The sequence below is a fragment of the Apodemus sylvaticus genome, chromosome 6, assembly GCF_947179515.1.
Source record: "Apodemus sylvaticus chromosome 6, mApoSyl1.1, whole genome shotgun sequence".
In the NCBI taxonomy this organism is placed as follows: domain Eukaryota; kingdom Metazoa; phylum Chordata; class Mammalia; order Rodentia; family Muridae; genus Apodemus; species Apodemus sylvaticus.
The window spans coordinates 132,196,577-132,216,840 of NC_067477.1; the positions used below are offsets into that span (position 1 = coordinate 132,196,577).

The 20,264-nt window shown below is 53.1% G+C and overlaps 2 protein-coding genes across 3 annotated transcripts in view; both read right to left on the bottom strand.

Annotated features, from left to right (window-relative positions):
• Positions 1-5,542: 5,542 nt before the first annotated feature.
• Zfp36l2 (ZFP36 ring finger protein like 2) lies at positions 5,543-10,359 on the bottom strand. The gene is made up of 2 exons (XM_052186490.1): positions 9,974-10,359; positions 5,543-9,479 (listed from the first exon to the last, which is right to left on the bottom strand). The coding sequence occupies exons 1-2, from the start codon at positions 10,022-10,024 to the stop codon at positions 8,079-8,081; spliced, it is 1,452 nt and encodes a 483-aa protein (XP_052042450.1). The 5' UTR covers positions 10,025-10,359; the 3' UTR covers positions 5,543-8,078.
• A 2,316-nt stretch (positions 10,360-12,675) lies between these two features.
• The window catches only part of Thada (THADA armadillo repeat containing), a 295,912-nt gene continuing 288,323 nt past the window's right edge, over positions 12,676-20,264 (bottom strand). For both annotated transcript variants that reach the window (XM_052186487.1, XM_052186488.1), the window contains 2 exons: positions 15,615-15,781; positions 12,676-14,637 (listed from right to left, as the gene is read on the bottom strand). In XM_052186487.1, coding sequence (XP_052042447.1) covers positions 14,257-14,637; positions 15,615-15,781 — 548 coding nt within the window. In that variant the 3' untranslated portion in view covers positions 12,676-14,256. The remainder of the gene's footprint in view (positions 14,638-15,614; positions 15,782-20,264) is intronic.

Genomic DNA, 20,264 nt, shown 5'->3' on the forward strand with positions numbered 1-20,264 from the left:
GCAATTTACGTATTTGCTTTTTAAATTTTTATCATTTTCCATGTGAGTGCTTATCTCCATGTGTGTCTGTGCACCACATGTATACAGTGCCCTTGGAAGCCACAAGGGGGCACTGGTTCCCCAGACCTGGAGAATTACATACAGAGTTGTGAGTGGCCATGTGGGTGCTGGGAGTTGAGCCCTAGTCCTCTGGAAGATTAGCCAGTGCTCCTGACAACTGAGCATCTCTCCAGCCTTGGGTTTGTTCTTAAAATTAACTAATTATTTTGTTTGGGGATGTTTGTTGTTGGCTGGTCTCAAATTCACAGCAATGCCCCCTCAGCACCCCCCTAAACCCCAACCCCAGTGCTGGGGTTTCAGGTGTGAGCTACTCTGGCCATCACTTTTGGTTCTGTGAGCCGTGGTCTCATCGAGGTGGCCTTGAACTCACTGTACTAACAGCTTGTGCCACACCCGGCTTAAAAGTTATTTTTTCTGGGTGGTGAGATTGGAAGCAATTACTACTTACTTACAGCCTTACCACTGTTACTGCCTAGCTTTTTACATCCTGAATTTCAGCTTGCAAGCAGGATTTAAGAAAAAAAAAAAAGTCTCACTCTGTAGCCCAGGTTGGTCTGGAACTTCCTCTGTAGACTAGGCTAGCCTTAAACTCGGGACTCTGCCTGCCTCTGTCTCCCAAGTGCTGGGCTTAAAGCTGTGGACCGCCATGCCAGGTTTAGCATGCCATAATTTAAAAAAATATTTATTATTACAGCTATTATTATTTTATATCCTTTACTTTATGTATATGAGTGTTTTGCCTGTATGTATGCATGTGTACCGTGTCTGTTTCCAGCGTCAATGAAGGCTCCAGGAGGGGGTCAGATTCTCTGAAATTGGAATTCAATAGATATTTGAGGTTTTTTTTTCTCTAAGACAAGGTTTCATGTAGCCAAGGCTAGCCTTGAACTCACTAAGTAGCTAAGGATGGCCTTAAATATCTGATTGTCCTGCCTCTGCCTTCTAGAGGTGAGTGCAAGGTACCACACTAACTGCAGAGATCCAACCCAGGGTAGGCAAACACCCCATATCCTTAGGACCCTAGATCTACTTTTTGGTTATTAGGTATACAATTTAAAAGTTTTCTTTCTTGCCTCCGTCCCTCCTTCTTCCTTAGACTGAGTCTTGTTTGTCCTGGGACTCAGTTTGTAGCCATGGTCAGCCTTGAACTCCTAGCCTTTCCCCTGCCGTAGCTTCAGGGCAGGGTCTCTCAGGACCCAGTCTGGCCTTGGCCTAGCAATACAGCTCAGGATGCCCTTGAATTCCTGATTTTCTTGCCACTACCTCTCAAGACCAGCTGGAGTGAGTTCCAGGCTAGTCAAGAGAACCAGCCTCAATAAAACAATTCATAAAATACCTAATTTGGCTAGGGATGTGACTTGACGGCGGAATGCTCGAATGCCTTAGACCTCGGTATCAAACAGCCCAAGCAAACAGACAACAAACCATTCTATCATAGCACCTGAGTAGCCCTGAGCTCAAGTCATAGGTAGAGCTAAGCCCTGGCACACGCGGGCCTCTGGGGTTGACCAACCCGGTACGCATGGTCCGGTAGTGCCCCTCACTGGTGTTTGCCCCACAGGGCTGAAGCCATACGTGACCAACAAACCTGGACCCATTTGTCCCTAGCAGTACCACGGAACAGTGGCCACGTGTCCTGGGACTCTGACTGGTAAACCGATTGTTGGATATCCATACAATGGATACTTCTCAGCTACAGAAAGGGATGAGGGTCTGATGCCTGATATCCCATGAGCAAACCCGAAACCCTCATTTGTACACTCCCTAAAGACAGCAGCCATCGGTTTACTCTTTACCAGACACTGGGAATGCCCAGTGGGACAAAGGACGGGCCCTGCCCCTCTGCTGGGTGCCAATGGGGGACCTGCCAGCCTGGGAATCACAGCAGGCTCTGCTCTGCCTCACCTTCAGTGTGTGCACCCCACAGCTGTACCTCTCAATTATCAACATAACAGGTGGCTGTGGATTTCTGCTGGGTCCCACCCATGTCTGGGTCTTGCTAGGTCAGGGTATACTGCAGGTGTGAAGTACTGGGATATTGATCTCACTGATTCTGAAGTCTCAGGGTCAGGGAGACTAGGTGGGAGTGATTATCAATGCACCTGCCTCCCCTCTCCCTCACTCCCCACCCCTGCCAACACCGCCTTATTTATTTTGAGACAGGGTCTCACTAGGACCTGAAGCTGGGTTATTTAGACCTGGCTGGCCTCGAACTTACAGAGACCTGACTGTCTCTGCCAAACAGATCCAGCCTATGTGTCTGTCTTGAAGTGGACCCTCTGCCCATGTGTTAGTGGTACTGCTGGTGGCTGTGGGTGGGGCAGAGCTTTCCAGGTACCCTGAGCCTTAAGTGCTGGGGATATGGCTTGGTGGTAAGCACTGGCCCAACACTGACCAGGCTGAACCTGGGGGTCCACACCAGCACAGCGAGGCAGCAGCCAGCAAAGTGAAGCATTCTGCCTTCTTTCGGAGCCTGCTATGGCTGCTGGAGTTTCCAGTCCAGGCCCATTTCTCTTCTGGATAAAATAGGCCCTGAGCCCAGTAGAGGGGGCACAGGCTGCCCACAGCTGGCCTGGCCTCCTGCAGAGGGTCACTGAGAATTCTGTGTTTCATCAAATATTGCTGGGCTACAGAGTTTTATTTGAAAATAATTTTAATTAGTCGGAAACTAGGAGTTTAATAAATGGAAAACAGAGAACTTTCCAAGGCCGCAGCTGGGAAACACTCGCTTTTTAAAATAAAATTCCGCCTGGCTTCCCAGGTCGGCTGAGCACCCTGACGGGAGGACTCTAGTGCCAGACAGACCCACAAAGAAAACAAAGCGTATTTTTAGAGAAATATTTTAAACTTGTGTCAATGATCTCAGGAGTTTCCTTCCCCGTCTGTCCTGGTCCTTACATCTTTCCTCTATTTTGGGGTGACCGCTCCGGGTGAAGGAGGAGTATCTGGCAGGAGCTATTTCTGCCCAGATGAGAATAAAAGGCCCCTCCCTCAGCCCCCAGAGAATGAAGTTTGTTGCTAAAAATGTCCCTGCAGACAGCAAGGGGCCGTGAAGCTTAGCTTTGGCAGGTGTGCCCAGCAATGAAGGTGGCTCTGGGGTCCCTGCAGGCTTGGGGACCGTGGTCATCCCCCACCCAGCAGGAAGCAGATGGCAGCCTGGCAGCTATTTCCGGGTTTTGAAAGCAGTTTTTAACTTGAAAGAGGCTGATAAGGAGGCTGCTTTTCCTTTGTAGGTGTTGGGAGCCCTCCTCCCCCTGCTCCTCCCCGGTGAAGACACACCCCAATACCACTGCTAACACATCGCGGCCCTAAACACAACCTGAACATTCCTCCTCATACACTGCAGGCCCCAACGCCTTGCCCCTACAGCCACATACAGACACGCCCAAACCCACATTCACTTACCCAGCAGGACATAGGGCGCACCCGCTGGAGCAACACACGTGTACTCACATTTACACACCTGCACACGCCCATCCCTCCCCCCCCTCCCGCACCACAACACCCATACCCTAGCAGAAACACCCACAGGACCCCAGGCCCACTCTGAAACTCTACAACCCTACATACACGGCACAAACCCAAATCCACACTGGGTCACACACAAATCCACACACCCCTCCACAGTCAATCTGACCATCACAAGAGACACCCACATCCATTGTCACCCAGAGACCCTTATACTCTGCATACACACACGGTGTCCAGAAACACATCCCCACCAACCGTTCCTGCATCCATCAGACACATCACAGACACAGATCCCTGAACACTGCACAGGTCCACACCCACAAATGCCTGCCTGGACAACCATAGGACACCCAGAACCTACAGACACAAATCCACCTCCCACACGGCACCCCCACACACCCCTTCCTTCAGAGACAACCCGCCAAGCACCCCCACAAACACTCTGGCTGTCTTCCTGCGGGCCTCAACTTCCTCCTTTTGTTCCTCCTCCTCTGGCTTGCTATGCAGCCTCCGGGATAATAAACGTTGAAATGAGACGGAGCTGGGCGTTGTGCGGCACACCTGTGGTCCCAACTCCGCTGGAGGCCGAGGCAGGAGGATCTGCCGTTACCCAGACCAAGCAGGCAAAGAGTGGGTAAGGGCTTGCCTGGACTCCATCCAACAGCTGGCCAGCCTGAAAGGGCTGCAGAGACCCAACTTCCGGTTTTAAAAACCACTGGGTGCGAGTCATATCCGCCTTCGTTTGTCACCACGAACTAAGCGGGAGGACAGTAGTGGTACCGGCAGGTGGCTTCCCCCCAGGTTTGGTGTTCCCCAGCAGGCTCTCTGTAGACACCCACCCCAGGGCTTTCCTGAGACCCTTCCTCAGGAGCAGGCCCGGCAGTTGCAAGAGCCTGTCCAGCATCTGTCTTCGCGGCATCAGGGCCCTTCCAAGGCTAGCCCGCTGCCCTCCGCATCTTCTCACAGCTCCACGCAGAGCTTCTCAGTGTGTGTGCTGCTTTTCCATGGATAGCAGGAGCTTCAGACAGCAGGGCGGAAGCCCCGCACTTGTACACGTTCCCTTCTGGAATGATCTATAAGGTGGTGTATGCTGTCAGCGGGAGGGCTTCTTGGAATCACTCGGGTCTGGGCCCAATCTAGATCCAGCCTCGGGCCTCTGTGCTTTTAGCCCCACGCGGTAGCCTGTGGTGGCTAGTCCTCCTTGCAAGTTTTACTTCGAGGTCCTGGATCTACAAAAACACTGCCCTATGGGTATTCAAGTAAACACTTGATTCTGGGCGCTGCACAGGCACGGTAACCCAGCGCCCAGTGACGTGTGGGTGAGAAAACGCGTGGGTGAATGCCCACCGCCTCTCCTCTCCACACTCCAACACTTTTAAAACGTCAGAGCCCTAGCTCTGGGCTTTCAGAGCAGTTTTTAAAAATGAATGTGGCTTACCCCAAAGAGAAGTCCAACATTCCAGCTGATCAAAAGTACTTGTTTAGAAAAATAAGTTTGAGAATGAACTGGAAACACGGTCTTTGAAATGAAGCCTCTCCACTGTGGAGCTGTTTCCTCCCCACTGCATTCTTTATGGCCTGGAGGCCTCAGAGCTGCAGGGGCTTCACCCAGCCCCAGGCCTTCTTGGCCTCTGGCTCCCTCCACCCCCCCAAGGCCCAGCATCTGGGACAACTTTGAAACTGTTTGGCTGCAAGCACGCGCCCCCCCCCCCCCCCCAAAAAAAGTCCTCTCCAGTGATCACCAACTCCATCTTCCTTAACTGGAAACAGCTGTTCAGCTTGCCTCATTCCTCAGACAGCCCCGCCCCCTGCCCCCAGCTGTGAGTCACAGCAGACCCTGGCCAAGGCAGGGGCAACTAGACGGGGCAAGGATTGGTTGATGGAGCCCAGCTGTTGTCGATAAGAAAGCAAACTCCCTCTATGGGGGTAGGGGAGAAAAATCTAACTGTCCTATTAGTTCAAAAGATTGTTTTAAAACGAGCAGGATGAAAACCAACCACCAACAACAAAAAACCAAAAGCACAAATGACTTTTATTTCATAAGCTTTGGGAGCCAGGCAAACCAAGGCAGGCTTGTTTGCCTTTGGTAGAAGCCTGGGTGAATTTGCTTCTGGCCTCCTCTTCCTTCTGCATAAATAGCCTGACTGTGCTCATTCCCAGAGGAAGCTGTCTGTGTAAACAAACATCACCCAGATAGAAGTTTAACCGGCTTAATCTTCCTTCCTCCCTCTCTGAAGGACATAACCCAGCTTCCCAAAGTCCAAGCAAACCCCCTGCCCAGCTCCCAGTGCCTGGCCCCAACCTCCCCGTGCAGGGTGCAGGCTACAGGCCCTGGTCAGGCATACTAGAGAAAAATCGGACCTTCAGCAGCCAGAGCAGCCACGTGACCCGCTGGGTGACTCACAGGCCGGCCACACCCCTTGCGGTCTCCCGCCAGGCCCTGCCACCAGCCAGTCAGCCAACACTGGGATGCATCTTATTACCAAAGGGAACAGCTAACAAATGCCCTTGACAGCCAAATAATTACTTTCTTCCAGCTGAAAGGTCTTGCTATAAAACAAACACAGGTACAAGTGGATGCAGGCTCTTTTGAGACCTGCCAGCTCCCCACCTCGACACACCCCTTCCCAGACTTGCTGAGGCCTTGGGAAGCCAGACCTAGTTTAAAACAAAACAAAAACCCCTCACTACTCAAGAGCTTTTTTCCAAAAAATTTTATTGGGGGGAAACTACAAAACATTTACAGTACAATGTTTACAGTCACAATTTGTAGTGAACTGATTCCCCAAAATATATTACAACTCAAGTTGACTCTATCTTGTTACATTCAGAAACCTACTTGTGTCAAAGTAGACCAGAGTACACACGTGTGCTCCAGCTGCACCCACACACACTAGACAGCTTGGAGACATTCCTGCCTCTTTACATTGAAAAATAAGAGTACAAGTTTTGGACTGTCATTAAACAAGGCATATTCAGGTACCTCCAACATTTCAGCGCCAAGACGTGGCCTCTTCACTTCATAGCTATATTAAAAAAAAGTGGTAAAAAAATCTTTTCTTTTTGTGCAGTTGAACCCATCTGACATTCAAATTCTCAAGCACTAATGAAATACTTATTTGGTTGAGGAAGGTTTAAGGCAAGCTCGGGCCCTGTGCAGGCACTGAGACCATTTCCCCTGTTATTGCTACATGTCTTTATACTCAATGTCACAGTGGAGCTGAGGGGACAGGAAACGTTCTTTCCTTGCTGGTTTATAAAGCTGGGACTAGAGAGGCATGCCACATGTGAGCCGGACTGCAGAGTCTGTGGTCATTCTCTCTCTCTAAAGTTGGATGGGCTACAACCATTATACATTCTAAGAAAAACTCAAAATGTTCCTCAAACTACTTCCACAGCATCAAGATAGATTTCTGTAAAGAAACCATGCAATCTTTCGAAATTTACGTAAACAAGGAAAGAAATTAATGAAATAAATATTACATACAATCTCTTAAATTAAGATTTTTTACTCATTTACAATAAAATAACCAAGTGAAGTTACAAAAGGCATATATTACTGTGAAAAGAACACACTCCACATTTTGCCGATTAATAATGGCAATTATAATTTAACATAATAAAAGAATATATATCTATTGCTTTCATCATACTTGATAAATACAGTATGAACACCATCTAAATGTATACTTTTCACAAGATAATAAATAAGTTAAATAGTTTTTCATATTGAGTTGTGGTGCAGTGGTGCGGATCAACTCAAAACAGCTAAAAATGAAACACTTACGTCCCAACAACTACGAACTGAGCTCTGCCCAAGGCTTCCAGAGAGCAGAGGAAATGGTTCTAAGCTAAACACCCACTAAGTGGTGGCAAAGAGCCTGTTATCAAACTTTGGAATGCAAGGGCTCCCCCACCCCCAGACATACAGAACTTTGTTAAAAAAACAAAAACAAGGTAAACAACCACCACAAAGGAGGCTGAGAGCTACTTGTATCAAGGCATGTTCTTGGCGTTATTTTGAATTCTAGAAGCTTATAGTTTCGGGAGGTGGCAGCCGGCTGGCTCACACTGGTCTTGGAACCCCTTCCAAGGTAAGAGTTCTCACATCTGGACTGTAACTAAGGCTTTCGAGTGAAAGAAGAGATGGAATGGTGGTCGGTAGCTGCTGGTGCTGGGCTGATTTTTTTTTTTAAAACTAGAGTTTCAAACTCATCTGAGACCTAAACATGTGTTTGGCATCTTTTGTTCTTTCCGCATCACAACCGCCCTGTTGTGAATATTTTGTTCATCCATACGAAAAAGTTCGTTGGCCTTTATCTTTTATCTCAACAAGAACAAAACTTTGTAATAATAATAATAAAAATAATAATAAAAAAACAAAAATGAAACGAGAAAACCGAAGAGGGTAGGGGCGGAGCCCCTCCCGGCAGAGTTCGAGTCCAAGTGCTCGGAGGGTCTGCAAGGCTGGCTGCGGCAGTGTCACCCCCCCCCAACCGGTGGCCCCTGATGCGTCTTTCCCAACCCCTCGCGGGCGCCCCCTTGCCTCAGTCGTCGGAGACGGAGAGGCGGCTGAAGATGGGCAGGCGCCGGCCGGGGTCCAGGCTGGGGGACTCGGAGCCGCTGAGGCTGCCTGAGCTCAGAGAGCCGCTCAGGTAGCTGTCGCGGTCCGACAGCGAGTCCGGGGGGCTGGGGGGCGCGTCGAACACGGGCGACTCGGACAGACGGCGCGGCAGCTGGAAGCCGAAGGGCGGCGAGGGCGGCGCGGGGGCCGCGGGGGGCTGTGCGGGGGCCGGCGCGGGGCCCGCCAGGCCCTGCTGCTGGCTGCGGTAGTAGGCGGCGGCCGCGGCGGCGAAGCTGTGGGTCTGGATGGCAAGCGGCGTGATGAGGCTGCTCAGCTCCGGGCCGAAGGCGAAGGCGTTGTTGGCGCCCGAAGTGGCCGAACAGGAGGCGCACGGCGCTCCGGGGGGCAGCAGGTCCTCCGCGCCCCCGGGGCCGTAGAGCAGCGCGGCGGCCGCCGCAGCCGCTGCCGCGGCGCAGCAGGTCGGGGCGCCCGAGGGCGTGGAGGCCGCCGAGGCGGAGGAGCAGGAAGAGGCCGAGGAGGAGCAGGAGGAGGCCGAGGAGGAGGGCGGCGGCGGTGTGCGCGACGTGGGGCTATCGAGCAGCAGCGGCGACTCGAGCCCCCCCGGCGGCTGGTGGTGGCCCGACGGGAAGCCGGAGAAACTGAGGCTGTGGTGCAGCTTGGGCCGCGGCTCCCGGGCAAAGCCCAGGTGCAGCGCGTCGCGCGCGCCGAACGCTCGCAGGTCCCCCGAGGCGCCCCCCGATGGCGCGGGCCGCCGCTCGTCGGCGTTGTGGATGAAATGGCAGCGCGGGCCGTAGGGGCAGAAGCCGATGGTGTGGAAGGTGCGGCACAGCTCCGTCTTGTACTTGGGGTGCCGAGTGAGGCTGCGCAGCTCGTGGAAGCCGTGCGCGAACTGGCACTTCTCGCCGTACTTGCACGTGCCGCTCTCCTCGAAGGGTCGGCACAGCTCCGTCTTGTAGCGCGTGGAGTTGATCTGGGAGCCGCTGCCCCCCTTCTGTTGCTGCTGCAGGTGCAGGAGGTGCTGGCTGCGCTCACCGTTCTCGCTGAACGAGCGGTCCCGGAATTTGCTCTCCTTGTTGACCAGCGCCGTGCCGCTGCCCCCTGAAGGCTCCTTGAGCTGGCCGTAGGAGGCCGGGCCGCCCGCGCCTGCGGGGACACAGCTGCCGCCGTTAGGGGCGCCTGGGAACTTAGGCGAGCAGCTGCCCGGGCTGGGCACGGGGTGGGCGAGCGCGTGTAGGTTGCTGGCGGAGTGGCGTCGCAGGAAGCCCGGAGTGAAGCTCGAGCTGGGGGCAGCAGCCACGGGCGTCCCCACCGCCTTCTTGTCCAGCATGTTGTTCAGATTGAGGTTTGCCAGGGATTTCTCCGTCTGCCAAAGGGAGGGGAGCGGGGACCAGTTGAAAATCGGATGGGGAAGAGAGTCGGGCTAACTGCAGAGTGAACGCCAGTCCCAACTGCACACTTGTTGGGCTTTCTTCTGGGTTCCAATTCAGCCTCCACTGCTTCACTCGCAAAACGCAGGCCGGAGAGAGTGGAGGACGCCCACCCCGGCCGCTCCGGGTCTAGCCATGTGATCCTGGGCCCGTGGCCACGGGGTGGGCGGCGCAAACACTGTCCGGGAAGTCCCGACAGCGTGGCCGCGGTCGGTTCGGGAGGAGCTCGGCTGCTCCAGCAGCTACTCGCTCCCTCCCAGCTCTCCACGCCCACAGTCCCAAGCACACAGTGCTGCGAACTCCAGAACTTCCCTCCACCCGCAAAGTCAACTTGGAAGGGTCCCTCCCGCCCCAGCCCGGCCCGGCGGCTCAGTCTCGGAACTGCAAAGGGTTCCAGGCCGTCCGCCATCCTTTCCCGCTGCCGGCTTACCTTGCACAAGAAGTCGATATCGTAGAAGGCGGACAGAAGTGTGGTCGACATTTTTCTGGGTCCCGTAATAGTCGGAACAGCAAGCAGGGAGGTTGGGAGGAGCCCTTGGTGCGGCGCGGCTAGAACCAAGACGAATAACGGGCGAGGGGCAGGGAGGGACGGAAAGTTTCGCTTGCGGGGCCGAGGAGGAGTGAGGAGGCCGCGGCGCGGAGTGGGGGGCAGAGGAGAAGCGAGAGCGCAGCGCGGCGCGGCGCCCCGGCCTGCCCCCCGCGCAAGCCGTCGCCAGCTCGCGGACTGGTGGAACTCGGGAGACCAGAGAGCGCGCGCCCTATATACAGCCCGCGAGCCGCGCGCGGCGGGGCAAAGCGCACCCGGGGAGGGGACTGAACGCTGACCGGCCGGGGTCTCCAGGCAACGCCGCCCGCTGGCCCGCGGACGTCAGGCCCCTTCTCGGCCTCTCATTGGTCGCCGCCAATTTTTTCCCCTCGGGGGTGGGGCGGGGCGGGGCAGCCGGGGCGTCCCGGGCAGCGTGGAGAGTGTGGCCCCCTTGGGTGCTGCTGGGGGGGGGGGGCGAACTCGCTCTTTTTTGCTTCTTGGAGTACAGCGCTGGAAAGCACTTTCACGGTCTAGCTGACCCGGACGGAACTACCCGGGACGTGTCTTTCCCGGCCCGATCCTGCTGGGCCTACGGGCGTAGCTTTTATCTCCCATCCTAGTTTTTACTCTGCGCGCGGGAACTGCAAAACGCAACAATATTGCAGTGGTGCGCGTTGCCAAGTTGCTTGGGACTGGGGCGGGGGTCGCGGCGTCCCATAGGTGGCAGCTCGGCCCGGCTGCACGTGGAGACTCTGTAAGGGTGGGGGTGGGAGCGGCCAGCCCGGAGGAGCATTGGCGCGTTCCTCCGCCCCTCTCCCCGCCCAGGCTCAGTAAACAGGACTGCGGCCTGTGGGGCAGGGCTGAGTGTCTGAGGACAAGGCGCTGGCTTTGCTAATCACATCACAAGACCTTGAGCCTGGGCCAAAGGCGCAGAGTGGCGCGGGGTGTTCGGGGCGGGAAAGCCGACTCCGGGGGACTAGGGGGAAGTCGGGGGGGGGGGGGAGCAGTGTAGACATAGAGGAAGTCACTTCCTTCACCTTTGTGCCTGCTGGTTGGCCTGGCCTTCCCACCCGTCTCAGGGATGTGCGTGCAGCTGCTAGCCAAGGCTTCCCGCCTGTACAGCCTTGGCCTGTCGAATCCTGCCACCTTCCTTCTTGGGCTGTGGGAGGCACCGCATTGAATCTAAGCTTTGTGCTAGCTGCCGGAGGCGGTGGTTGCTGAACCACCACCCAGGTTGGGGGAAGAGGTCCTCATTCTGTTACCTTTAGAGCAACTCCTACCAGCTTTCCGTAGAAAAGCGTTCCCAAAAGCCCGCCCCCCCGCCTTTTCTGAGGGGGGCACACCCCTCCATACACCAGCGGCCAGTGAGGGCAGAGCTGCTGGACAGCTTTACTCAGCTGACCTGGTCAGGCCCAGAACCCTTTATCCCGACACTGAGTTTATACTGGCTGCCAACGCTGGAGCTGGGCCCATGATTTCACCCAGCTGGCACTCTAGGTTGCCCTGCGTGGAAGGCCCAGTAGTTGCCAGGGAAGGACGCTTGACCAACTCCATCCTTCCCATGTTGCTTTTCCTGTCTGGTTGCACTCAGTCCAGTGTGTACTTCTGCTGTATCAGTTAACCTTGAAGGTAAGGAGGTAGATCTGTCACGCAGCGGCTCCTGAGCCCAGTGGATGCTGCACTCAGTGCATGCTGCCCCTGTAGGGAGAGCCCACGGCAGGGCCGGTGAACTGTAGGGTCCAGGATGTAGTGCTAAGTGTGTACGGCGGTCCATGCTGGAATCCTAGCACGAATCACACACTGCGGCGAATTTTAGGCCAGCCTAATACCTTAGTGTGAGAGTGATACCACACTCAGGAAAGGACAAAAATCCCTTAACCATCTTAAATATTAAAGCAGACTGGCTCTGGCTGTGGTCTGAGCAAGGGGCCACCCAAATCTTAGGACCCTCAAGTGTAGTGACTAGGGAAAATGGCTGCTTCATGCCTCCCATTCACGTTGCTCTTGCCCCTAGTACTGCTGGGCAGCTGTGGTTGAAAGGACCCCAAATGTCAGCATGTAAGCAAGACCCTGTGACTAAAGTTTTCCTGGTTCCTCTCGGGATGCCTCAGGAGAGCATGCAGCAGTCATTCCCCTAGCTGCTGCTAGTGGGACTTCAGATACAAACCTGTGGAAACATCCATCCCTCCGGCCCTCCCAGGCTGGCCAGAGTCAGCCAAGATCCAGATCTGGGGTAATTCCCAGCTAACAGCGAGAACACCCACTGGGCAGACTTGGTAGGATGGACTTGGAGATAACATAAACATGTTCTGGAACATGCTTTGGTACAGCATGCCTGCTAATGTGAGCTAGTTTTAATGTTATGTAACTGCTTTTATTTCATTTTAGCTGGGAGGGAAGAGGAAGGTTGGTCCCTGATCAGACTTACTCTCCCAAGGTTAGCACCATGTTACAGCACCAGCCCCTCACCAGCTAGATCTTAAAATAGTGTAATAGTGCCTGGAATCCTGGCACCCAGGAGGCAGAGGTAGGAGAATTAACACAAGTTTGAGGACAGCCTGGTGTAAATAACAAACCTGACTTAGAAAATAAAAGCAAAACCCAAAACAAACTAAAAAATTAGGTTTTCATTAGCTGCGCCGAAACCTAACAAGGTAATTACTACAGGGCCACACAAACCACAGGGTGCCGAGTGTTTGTAGGATCACCTAGGGGATTTCTGTTCCTCATGAACAGGACCAACAGACGGACGGACACAGCTCCTGCCCTCCCTCTTCCTGTGTACAGTTCTCTACTCCAGCATAGCTGGGGTTTTGTGGTGCTTGGTGGTTTTCTTCTCAGAGACCAATTACATGTGAAATGTCATCTTCTCTGCAATGCCTCTCTGACCTGCATTCAGTCCCCTTTCCTATGATTCTAAGTGAGTACTCATCTGAGAAGTATCTGAACACACACACACACATACACACATATATATATGTATATATATTATATATGTATGTATATATGCCCTACAAGTTCCTAACTATGGCTGGCATGGTCTTTGTGGATAACTAGGGATGTGGATCACTACAGCAACAAATCCAAGCCGTGAACTTGAAGGCAAGTGTCTGTGGGTGTCACATACTCTGGAAGTACAAGGTAGTGGTGAGAAGCTGGGCCCCGTGATGCAGCTCAGTAGATAAAGGTGCTTGCTCTGCAAGCCTGAGCCTGGGTCGGCTCTGGAGTCCATGTAAAGGTGGGAGGAGAGAGCTGACTATAAAGTTGTCCCTCCACTTCCTCAGACATTCATGCTGGGGCATGGCTGGCCGCCTATCAAGCACAGGTGCTGATAATAGTTTAAAAAGGAGCTACACCAGCAGCATAATGTGTGCAAGAGCGCCACCTGCTGGTGTCCGGGGATGCCAGTTGGGCTAGGCCTGAAGTGACAGAAACCCTTAAGTGGGTAAATGTGTTTTTAGCACCTGAAGTAAATGCCTTTGTTGTTTCCACCAATCTCAGGACAGTAGATAGTGGAGGGACAGAATGAATTAAGCATTTGCTCAGGCCTCCCTCTGCCCCAGTCTCCTTCAAACAGCTGAAGCAGTGATGGGTGACAACCAGGTCTCCTAGCCTTTGCAGGCCTTCCTGGGAAGACAGCAGGATTCTTAGTATTGGCCACTGAAGGACTTGGACAGGGAGATAATAAAACACAAGTATTTGCATGTTGTGGATTCTTAATTTTCCCAGAATCAAACACTTGGAACATATTTCTCCTTTACTAAAATGTAATAAAAGTTTAGAAATATGACCAAATAGGTATTTGTTAAGTAATCCAGCATCTACACGCAGCTCAAACAAGATCACACACACACACACACACACACACAAACCACACATGCGGGCACTAAAACTCAATTCAATGTAGCCAGTGTGTGGGAAATAGGCCCTGGCTTTGGGATGGCAAAGGCTGCTTCAGGCCTACAGGTGGCCTGCACCTGGAGCCAGGTAACTCTTCAGAGCAGCAGCCTCACTCCCTAGGTAGCTGCGGTTAACTGGGCTGCCTTGACCGAGTGCTGAAGACAAGGTCCTCTGTAGGAAGGGAAAGAGGCTGAGACTCCAAGAAGTGGGGAGGCAACAGAGGAAGAATTTCAACTGCTGTCCACCATGTGCCTTAGGCCTGAGTTAAGGGCCCCAGCTTCCTTTCTTCAACATGCTGCTTCTGTTCTTGGGGCTGTTGCTTGTCTCCACTCCTTAGGACAGTCTTCGGCTCTGAGAACCTCCTTTCCTTCCAGGCAGGCCAACAGCCTCAGGACAGCTGAAGTCCTTGCCTCCTGAATGCGCAGCCTTGTGTATTCCACTGACTTCAAAAATTCAGCGGAGAGTGGAAGTTCTCTAAAGAGCTGAGAGACGAGGTGACGCTGCTCTGATGCTATCCTTTTCAAGTGACAGAGCTTCTGGGAGTGAGGGGACTGCCAGCCGGATTGACAGAGGAGATGGAAGAGTTGTTGGCACAGGTATTTCACGAAGGTCAGAGTCTCAGCCCAGAAGTTGACTTCAGATTTTTCAAATATGTGCTCTTCTTCCCCCTACATCAAGTGACAGACAGCCAAAGTAAGCTTCCTGGGGTCCTGTGGAGCCAGGTGCAGCACTAGATGTGGGAGCTGCGTCTACTCCTGACAGGGCCCACTTGGGCCCGTCATCGCCCAAGCCCCAGCACTGGCAGCTCTGAAGGTCACCTTCTACTTTCACTTGGTGCCTCTCTACCAGGGAGGAGCATTTTCCTCCCAGCTGCAAGGTGACCTGTGATAAATGTGGGAAGTAGTTCCCAGCCACGATGCCTGGGGACGGGTGGTGTGGACGTGGGTCTTAGATTTTAAGGTGTGCTGAGAAAACTCAGAGGAGGTGCAAAGGAAGACTCAGCAGCAGAGCAAAGAGATCCTGGGACATGTGTGACAGCAGCCTTTAGAGGCCAATTTCTAGAATGTCATGGGTGTTCAGGTCATTTCATCACAAACCCTGTGTTACATCTTCCCATTCCTTACACACAGCCTGGGGGTTGAAGAGCTGCTATACTGACTCTTGGTCTGCAGGATGCTGGACTAGCTAGCAGTCAGCTGTGGGCACAGACTGCTGTTTTCCCAGTGCCTGGGTTGCCTCTGCTGGTCTTTAGTTTCCAGATATGTCTGACTGATCCCTACCTCGAAGAGAGGTTGAGTACCATGTTCTCTAGAAGGACCCTAATTCTTGGGAAATGCATAGACTCAGAGCTGTAAGAACCCTTGCCCAGGCTAAGATCAACTCAGAAGCATTTTTCATAATTTTATTCTCAATATTTATGGTGCATTTTTCAAAGTGCCCTTCCTGACTTGTCTGAACCTTGCCATCAGAACCTGCAAAGTCTTGTGAGCCTCCTCACCCAGGAGGTCTTCCCCAGTCAGTCTCTACTCTGCATCAGAGCAGCTAGAGGCACACTTTACTATCTAGAAACTCCTCGGGCCCTCAGGGCGCCACCACGGGGGCTAGGACATTCTGTCTGCCCCAGTTCCCTAAGTAACTGGGTTACCTGATGTGGGCTCTGCACAAGGCCCTCAAGGTCGTCACCTTCCAGTAGCCATCCCAGGAGAATGGGCAGTCCTGGCCCCAGCTGGTCCCACTGCCGGAGCAAGTCGCACACGACGGCTAAGGCCAGCGTCAGAGCAATAGAGGCATCCACCTGACAGAAGGCAAATTCTGTAGAGACAGGAAGGAGGCAGTCAGTGACTGTAGCTCAGAGCCAGCCCTAAGAAGGATGGAGGAGTCTGGGAACCTAAAGGGTCTTGGCTAAAACCTCTGTCACACACCAGGGGAGGCAGTGGTGGTGGAACTGGTCATGGAAGGCTCTTAATCCCATCCTGGGTCCTTCTTTCTACGATGAAATTTCTAGACTGAGCCCTTACCTTGAACCCCGCCACCCTATCCTATAGAGCAGCAGCACCTGTAGGACTAGACATCTCTCTTAGCCTCTCCAGCACAAGGGGAAAGCAAGGGAGCTCTGTCATCTCAGAGCAGAGTGACACCACCCTTTACCTCATCTGTTTGATGTGACCCTGATCCAAGCATTACTGAGACAATCAATAGAGATGGTGGCTATCTATACATGCTATCATTCAAATTTCATATGTAAAAATACTTTTTCCCTTTCAACTCCCCACCTCCCCAGATACAGGGTCTCATGTAGCTTCACACTGGATCTTGTCAAGGATGACCATGATTTCCGGTTCTCTTGCTTCTCCTCATGGACACAGGTATTACATGTGCCACCATGCTTGGTCTGGAGCCAAGGATCACCTTGAACGTTTGATATCCTCTGCTTTTGCCTACCAAGTACTGGGACTGTCAGCACCATGTCCGTGCAGTTTTACGCAGCCCTCGGGGAAGCACTCTAGGCGAGCAGTCCACCAGCTGAGACACCCAGCTCACAGGTCTCACGGCTGTGCGCAGGCAGGGTGCACTGGGGGCTGGCCCTCATTTGTATGTGTCAGGCGAGTTCTCTGCCACTGAGCTGTACCTTAGCCTAGGGTTTTGCTGGCATTTTGCTGCTGCTGTATGGAGAGTGAATTCCTTCTTTCTCCTCTGCCTTCCTGGCTCTCTGAGGGTGAAGTGCTAAAAGAACAAGGACACAGAGAGGAAGTAGGTATCTAGAGGGGCGCTGCTTACTTGGCTGCCTGGCCGAGCAGGGTTGGGTGTTGACACTTTTACCATTGGTTTAACTTCTCACCTCAGCTAGAGGGAGCCTGAGCCTCAAGACTTAAGGTTTTCAACTCAGAGTGGATCCAGAGCCCCTGCACTAGTGCCTCCGTTTAATGAGGTACTGCTACGGAACCCTCCTATCTCCCAAATCCACAGGTCAGCTCAGCCCAGAGAAGGTCCCTGGCCATCAACCAGTTGAACCTGCCCTGTACACTCAGGAAAGAGCCAGTCCCCAGGTGTGAGCTGGGTGTATGGAAGGTCTGTGGTACTTCTAGCCTAGCTGAAGGGAGCTCTGCTTTTTTTAGTGGTGCTAGGGCCTTATGCATGCCAGCCAAGTCCTGCATCACTAAGCCACATCCTCAGCCCCCAGCATCTAAAGACTGGGTGTTACTGATTCTGCCTCACACATGCGGATATCAGAGCTGAAGCCACTACTGTACAGTCACAGAACTCCAAGTGGCTCTAAGGAAACAGAATTGCCAAATTCCATGTTAATCTGAAGCAAAGACTAGGAGATCAGCAGGACCGTGCAGAAGCATGATTTTCTTGTTTTGTTTTTGTTTAAATGGTGAGATAAGAGGTTAGTGACTGCCCAGCATGGTCAGCACTGCTTGGCGCAGCGACAGAGCAAGGCTGATCCCTCCACTCTCAGAGCCTCGACTGCCTGTCCTGCACATGCCAGCCAGCCTGGGAGCAGGCATCAGACTACCCTGGCCATAGTACAGCGCTAAATGTGGCTTGGAGAAGACTGCCCCTTCCCTGCAGGACAGCACCACAAGAGAGGGAGAGGGAGAGGGAGAGGGAGAGGGAGAGGGAGAGGGAGAGGGAGAGGGAGAGGGAGAGAAGTCTGAAGTCTGCGGAGGTGAAGGGCATACTGGACTGTTAAAAAGGCATGAATGTAACCCTGTATTATGGGATCAGCATTAGGTCAGCTGATCTTGAGATTTCAGAAAAATGTACCCTCTGCTTGACTTTTCCTGTTTCCCCCTCTTCCTCCTCCTCCTCCCCACCATCCCATCCTTTCCCCTACCCCTTGATCTTAAGACAAGGACTGAAAACCACAGAAAAGATAAACTTGTCCCCCCCCCCAGGTATGGAGGTACATACTTTAATCACAGCATTCTGGAGGCAGAGCTCTAGAATTCAAGGCCAGCCTAGTCTACATAATAAGTCCAGGCTATCCAGGGCTACATACCATTAAACAAAATTCTCTTACCAGTAAAATCAATGTCTGTAGTTCAGATGACACATCTGTTGGGTCCTAATAAAGAACACATGGGTGTGACCAGAAAGGACAGGCTGTTACACTGACAGCAAAATGGCTTCCCTCTGTACCATGAGTCATCCTTAGGAGGTAGTAGGAGAATGACAGGTACATAAAGAATGTGTGTGGGGTGGCTGGACATGAACCTAGAGAGGATCACAGCCACCAGGGTGGATGCCAGGAAGGCAGGATGCTGGCATTAGATGGTGTGGGTGTCCTGCTCCAAGGGCCAGGTGCAGCCCACACGTCCCTAGCTGAGTATTTGGCCCTGGGTTAAACCTGGGCAGAGTCGGCTCTCTGCTGGCCAGTCGGCCTAGAGGGAGGCGAGGGCAGAACATGGGGCCTCTCCACCTCGCTTGCTCCCTCTCAGGCTGGCAAGGCCACCAAGGAGACAAGGAAGCCAGCGGTCAAGCAGCGAGTGTGGTCAGGAGTCTGCTGTGAACCCAGCGTACTCAAGGGATCCTGAAAACCAGGAACAAAAGCTAAGGAGTCAATCCACAAACTCCTTTTTTCCATTTCAAAATTTACCACAAAAGTATGGGGATCAAGACACTGTGCGAAAAGAGAGATGAAGAGAGGGAAAGAGAGGAAGAGGGAGGGATGCACACACACACACACACACACACACACACAGAGAGAGAGAGAGAGAGAGAGAGAGAGAGAGAGAGAGAGCACAGACACATGCAGGGACTTGCAGAGCCAGAGGAGGGCACTGGATGTCCTGGAGCCGCAGTGCCAGGGTTGTGAACTGCCGAGGAAATGCTGTCTAGACTGAGGGTGACTTTCTTTCTCCCCCTCCCGAGAGGTTCACCGAGAGCTGCTCAGTGACGAGGGCTCAGTTTGCTCTTTCTGGAGCTCTGGAGAACCTTGTTTGATGCATCTGTGGGGACTTGTATCAGCTTTCGGGGACTGGTCAGAGTGCTGGGGGCACATTAACTACCTCTCTCTCTATTCCCATCACCCATCAATCTAAGTGATTTCCTGCTCACAACTGTGTACTGAGCAGCTGCTGAGTGAGGAACTGAGACATGAGGACAAACCCTGTCTTTCTCAGAGGGTGAATGAATGGCTTAGTCTGAGGAAAGTGACACATGAGTTTGGTGTCTGGGGAGGAGGGGTGGCCATGCCTCACGGCAGGGAGCTGTGTACCCACCCTACTTCTTGCTCCCTTACTACTATTCACAGGAGTGTTTTCTTGCCTTGTCTGTATGGACATCTGACTCCCTCTGATGAGAAACCGCAGGCTCCATGTCAGCCTCACCGTGACAGATGTGGGCACCGAGCCCTCTTCTCACCCCCTCCCCTCCCCTCTGTCTGACCTGCCTCAGGACCCTCAGTGATCACCAATGACAAAGGGGACTGATCCATGCGGAACCCTGTGGCTCTCAACTCTCCTGAGCTGTCCCTTCAACAGTCCTAGGGGAGGGCTGGACATGTAGCCCCATGGGAGATGCTTTTCCTGCACTGAAGGAGGGCCTGGGTTCAACCCTTAGGACTTCAGAAAGCAACTTTATATATCTATGTCTCTCTATTTAGATACGGATAGATAATATATATGGAGAGAAAACATGTTTGTGTGTACTGGGTCTCTAACAGATACCAGCCATTACTACTGGATTACAGTCTTGCATAGACAGTCTGCTTGTTTTGCTTGTGTCTCTAATAGGAAAACTCCTATTAGAGTGTGAGAAGGAGGGCGACGGCAGTGTGGTTACCATTTTACACGCCGGCTGTTGGCATTTGCAGTACATAGGTCAGGGCTGCACAGGCAGCGGGTAACAGGTAGTCCGCCTCTGCAGCTCGAGCTCTGGATCGCCTTTGCTGAGCTGCCTCCGACCAGTCCGTGCTTTGCTGCTTGTCCTTGAATTTGGGTTTTGCCTTTTGCCCTGCTTGATGTCTGGGATCTTGATCTCTATGACCCCATAACCCAGATCTCCTAGCCACTGAGCTTCCAGTTGGATCCATTCACTGGGAAACAGACCCTGACTGTTGGGGGGAGGAGGAGGAGAAGCTGGGAGTACCTCTTGCCTGAGCCTTCTCTCCATGACTCATCAAGGCTAAGCAAGGCTAGCCACTGGTTCTGTCTGCCCCATGCAGCTCTTCCTTGCTCCAGCTTCCATTTGGAGGACGGCCATCTTTCCACTGCTGCTTGCTTCCCTCCTGCTTCCCTTCACCTGTGAGCTCCCTCTGGGGAGGAGAGCTGCCTGTCAGTTAGAAGGT

Coding starts and splice junctions, on each gene's coding strand:
- Zfp36l2 (XM_052186490.1), bottom strand. CDS start 10,024: ATGTCGACCACACTTCTGTCCGCCTTCTACGATATCGACTTCTTGTGC. Junction 9,480..9,973: donor ATATCGACTTCTTGTGCAAG/GTAAGCCGGCAG, acceptor TCCCTTTGGCAG/ACGGAGAAATCCCTGGCAAA.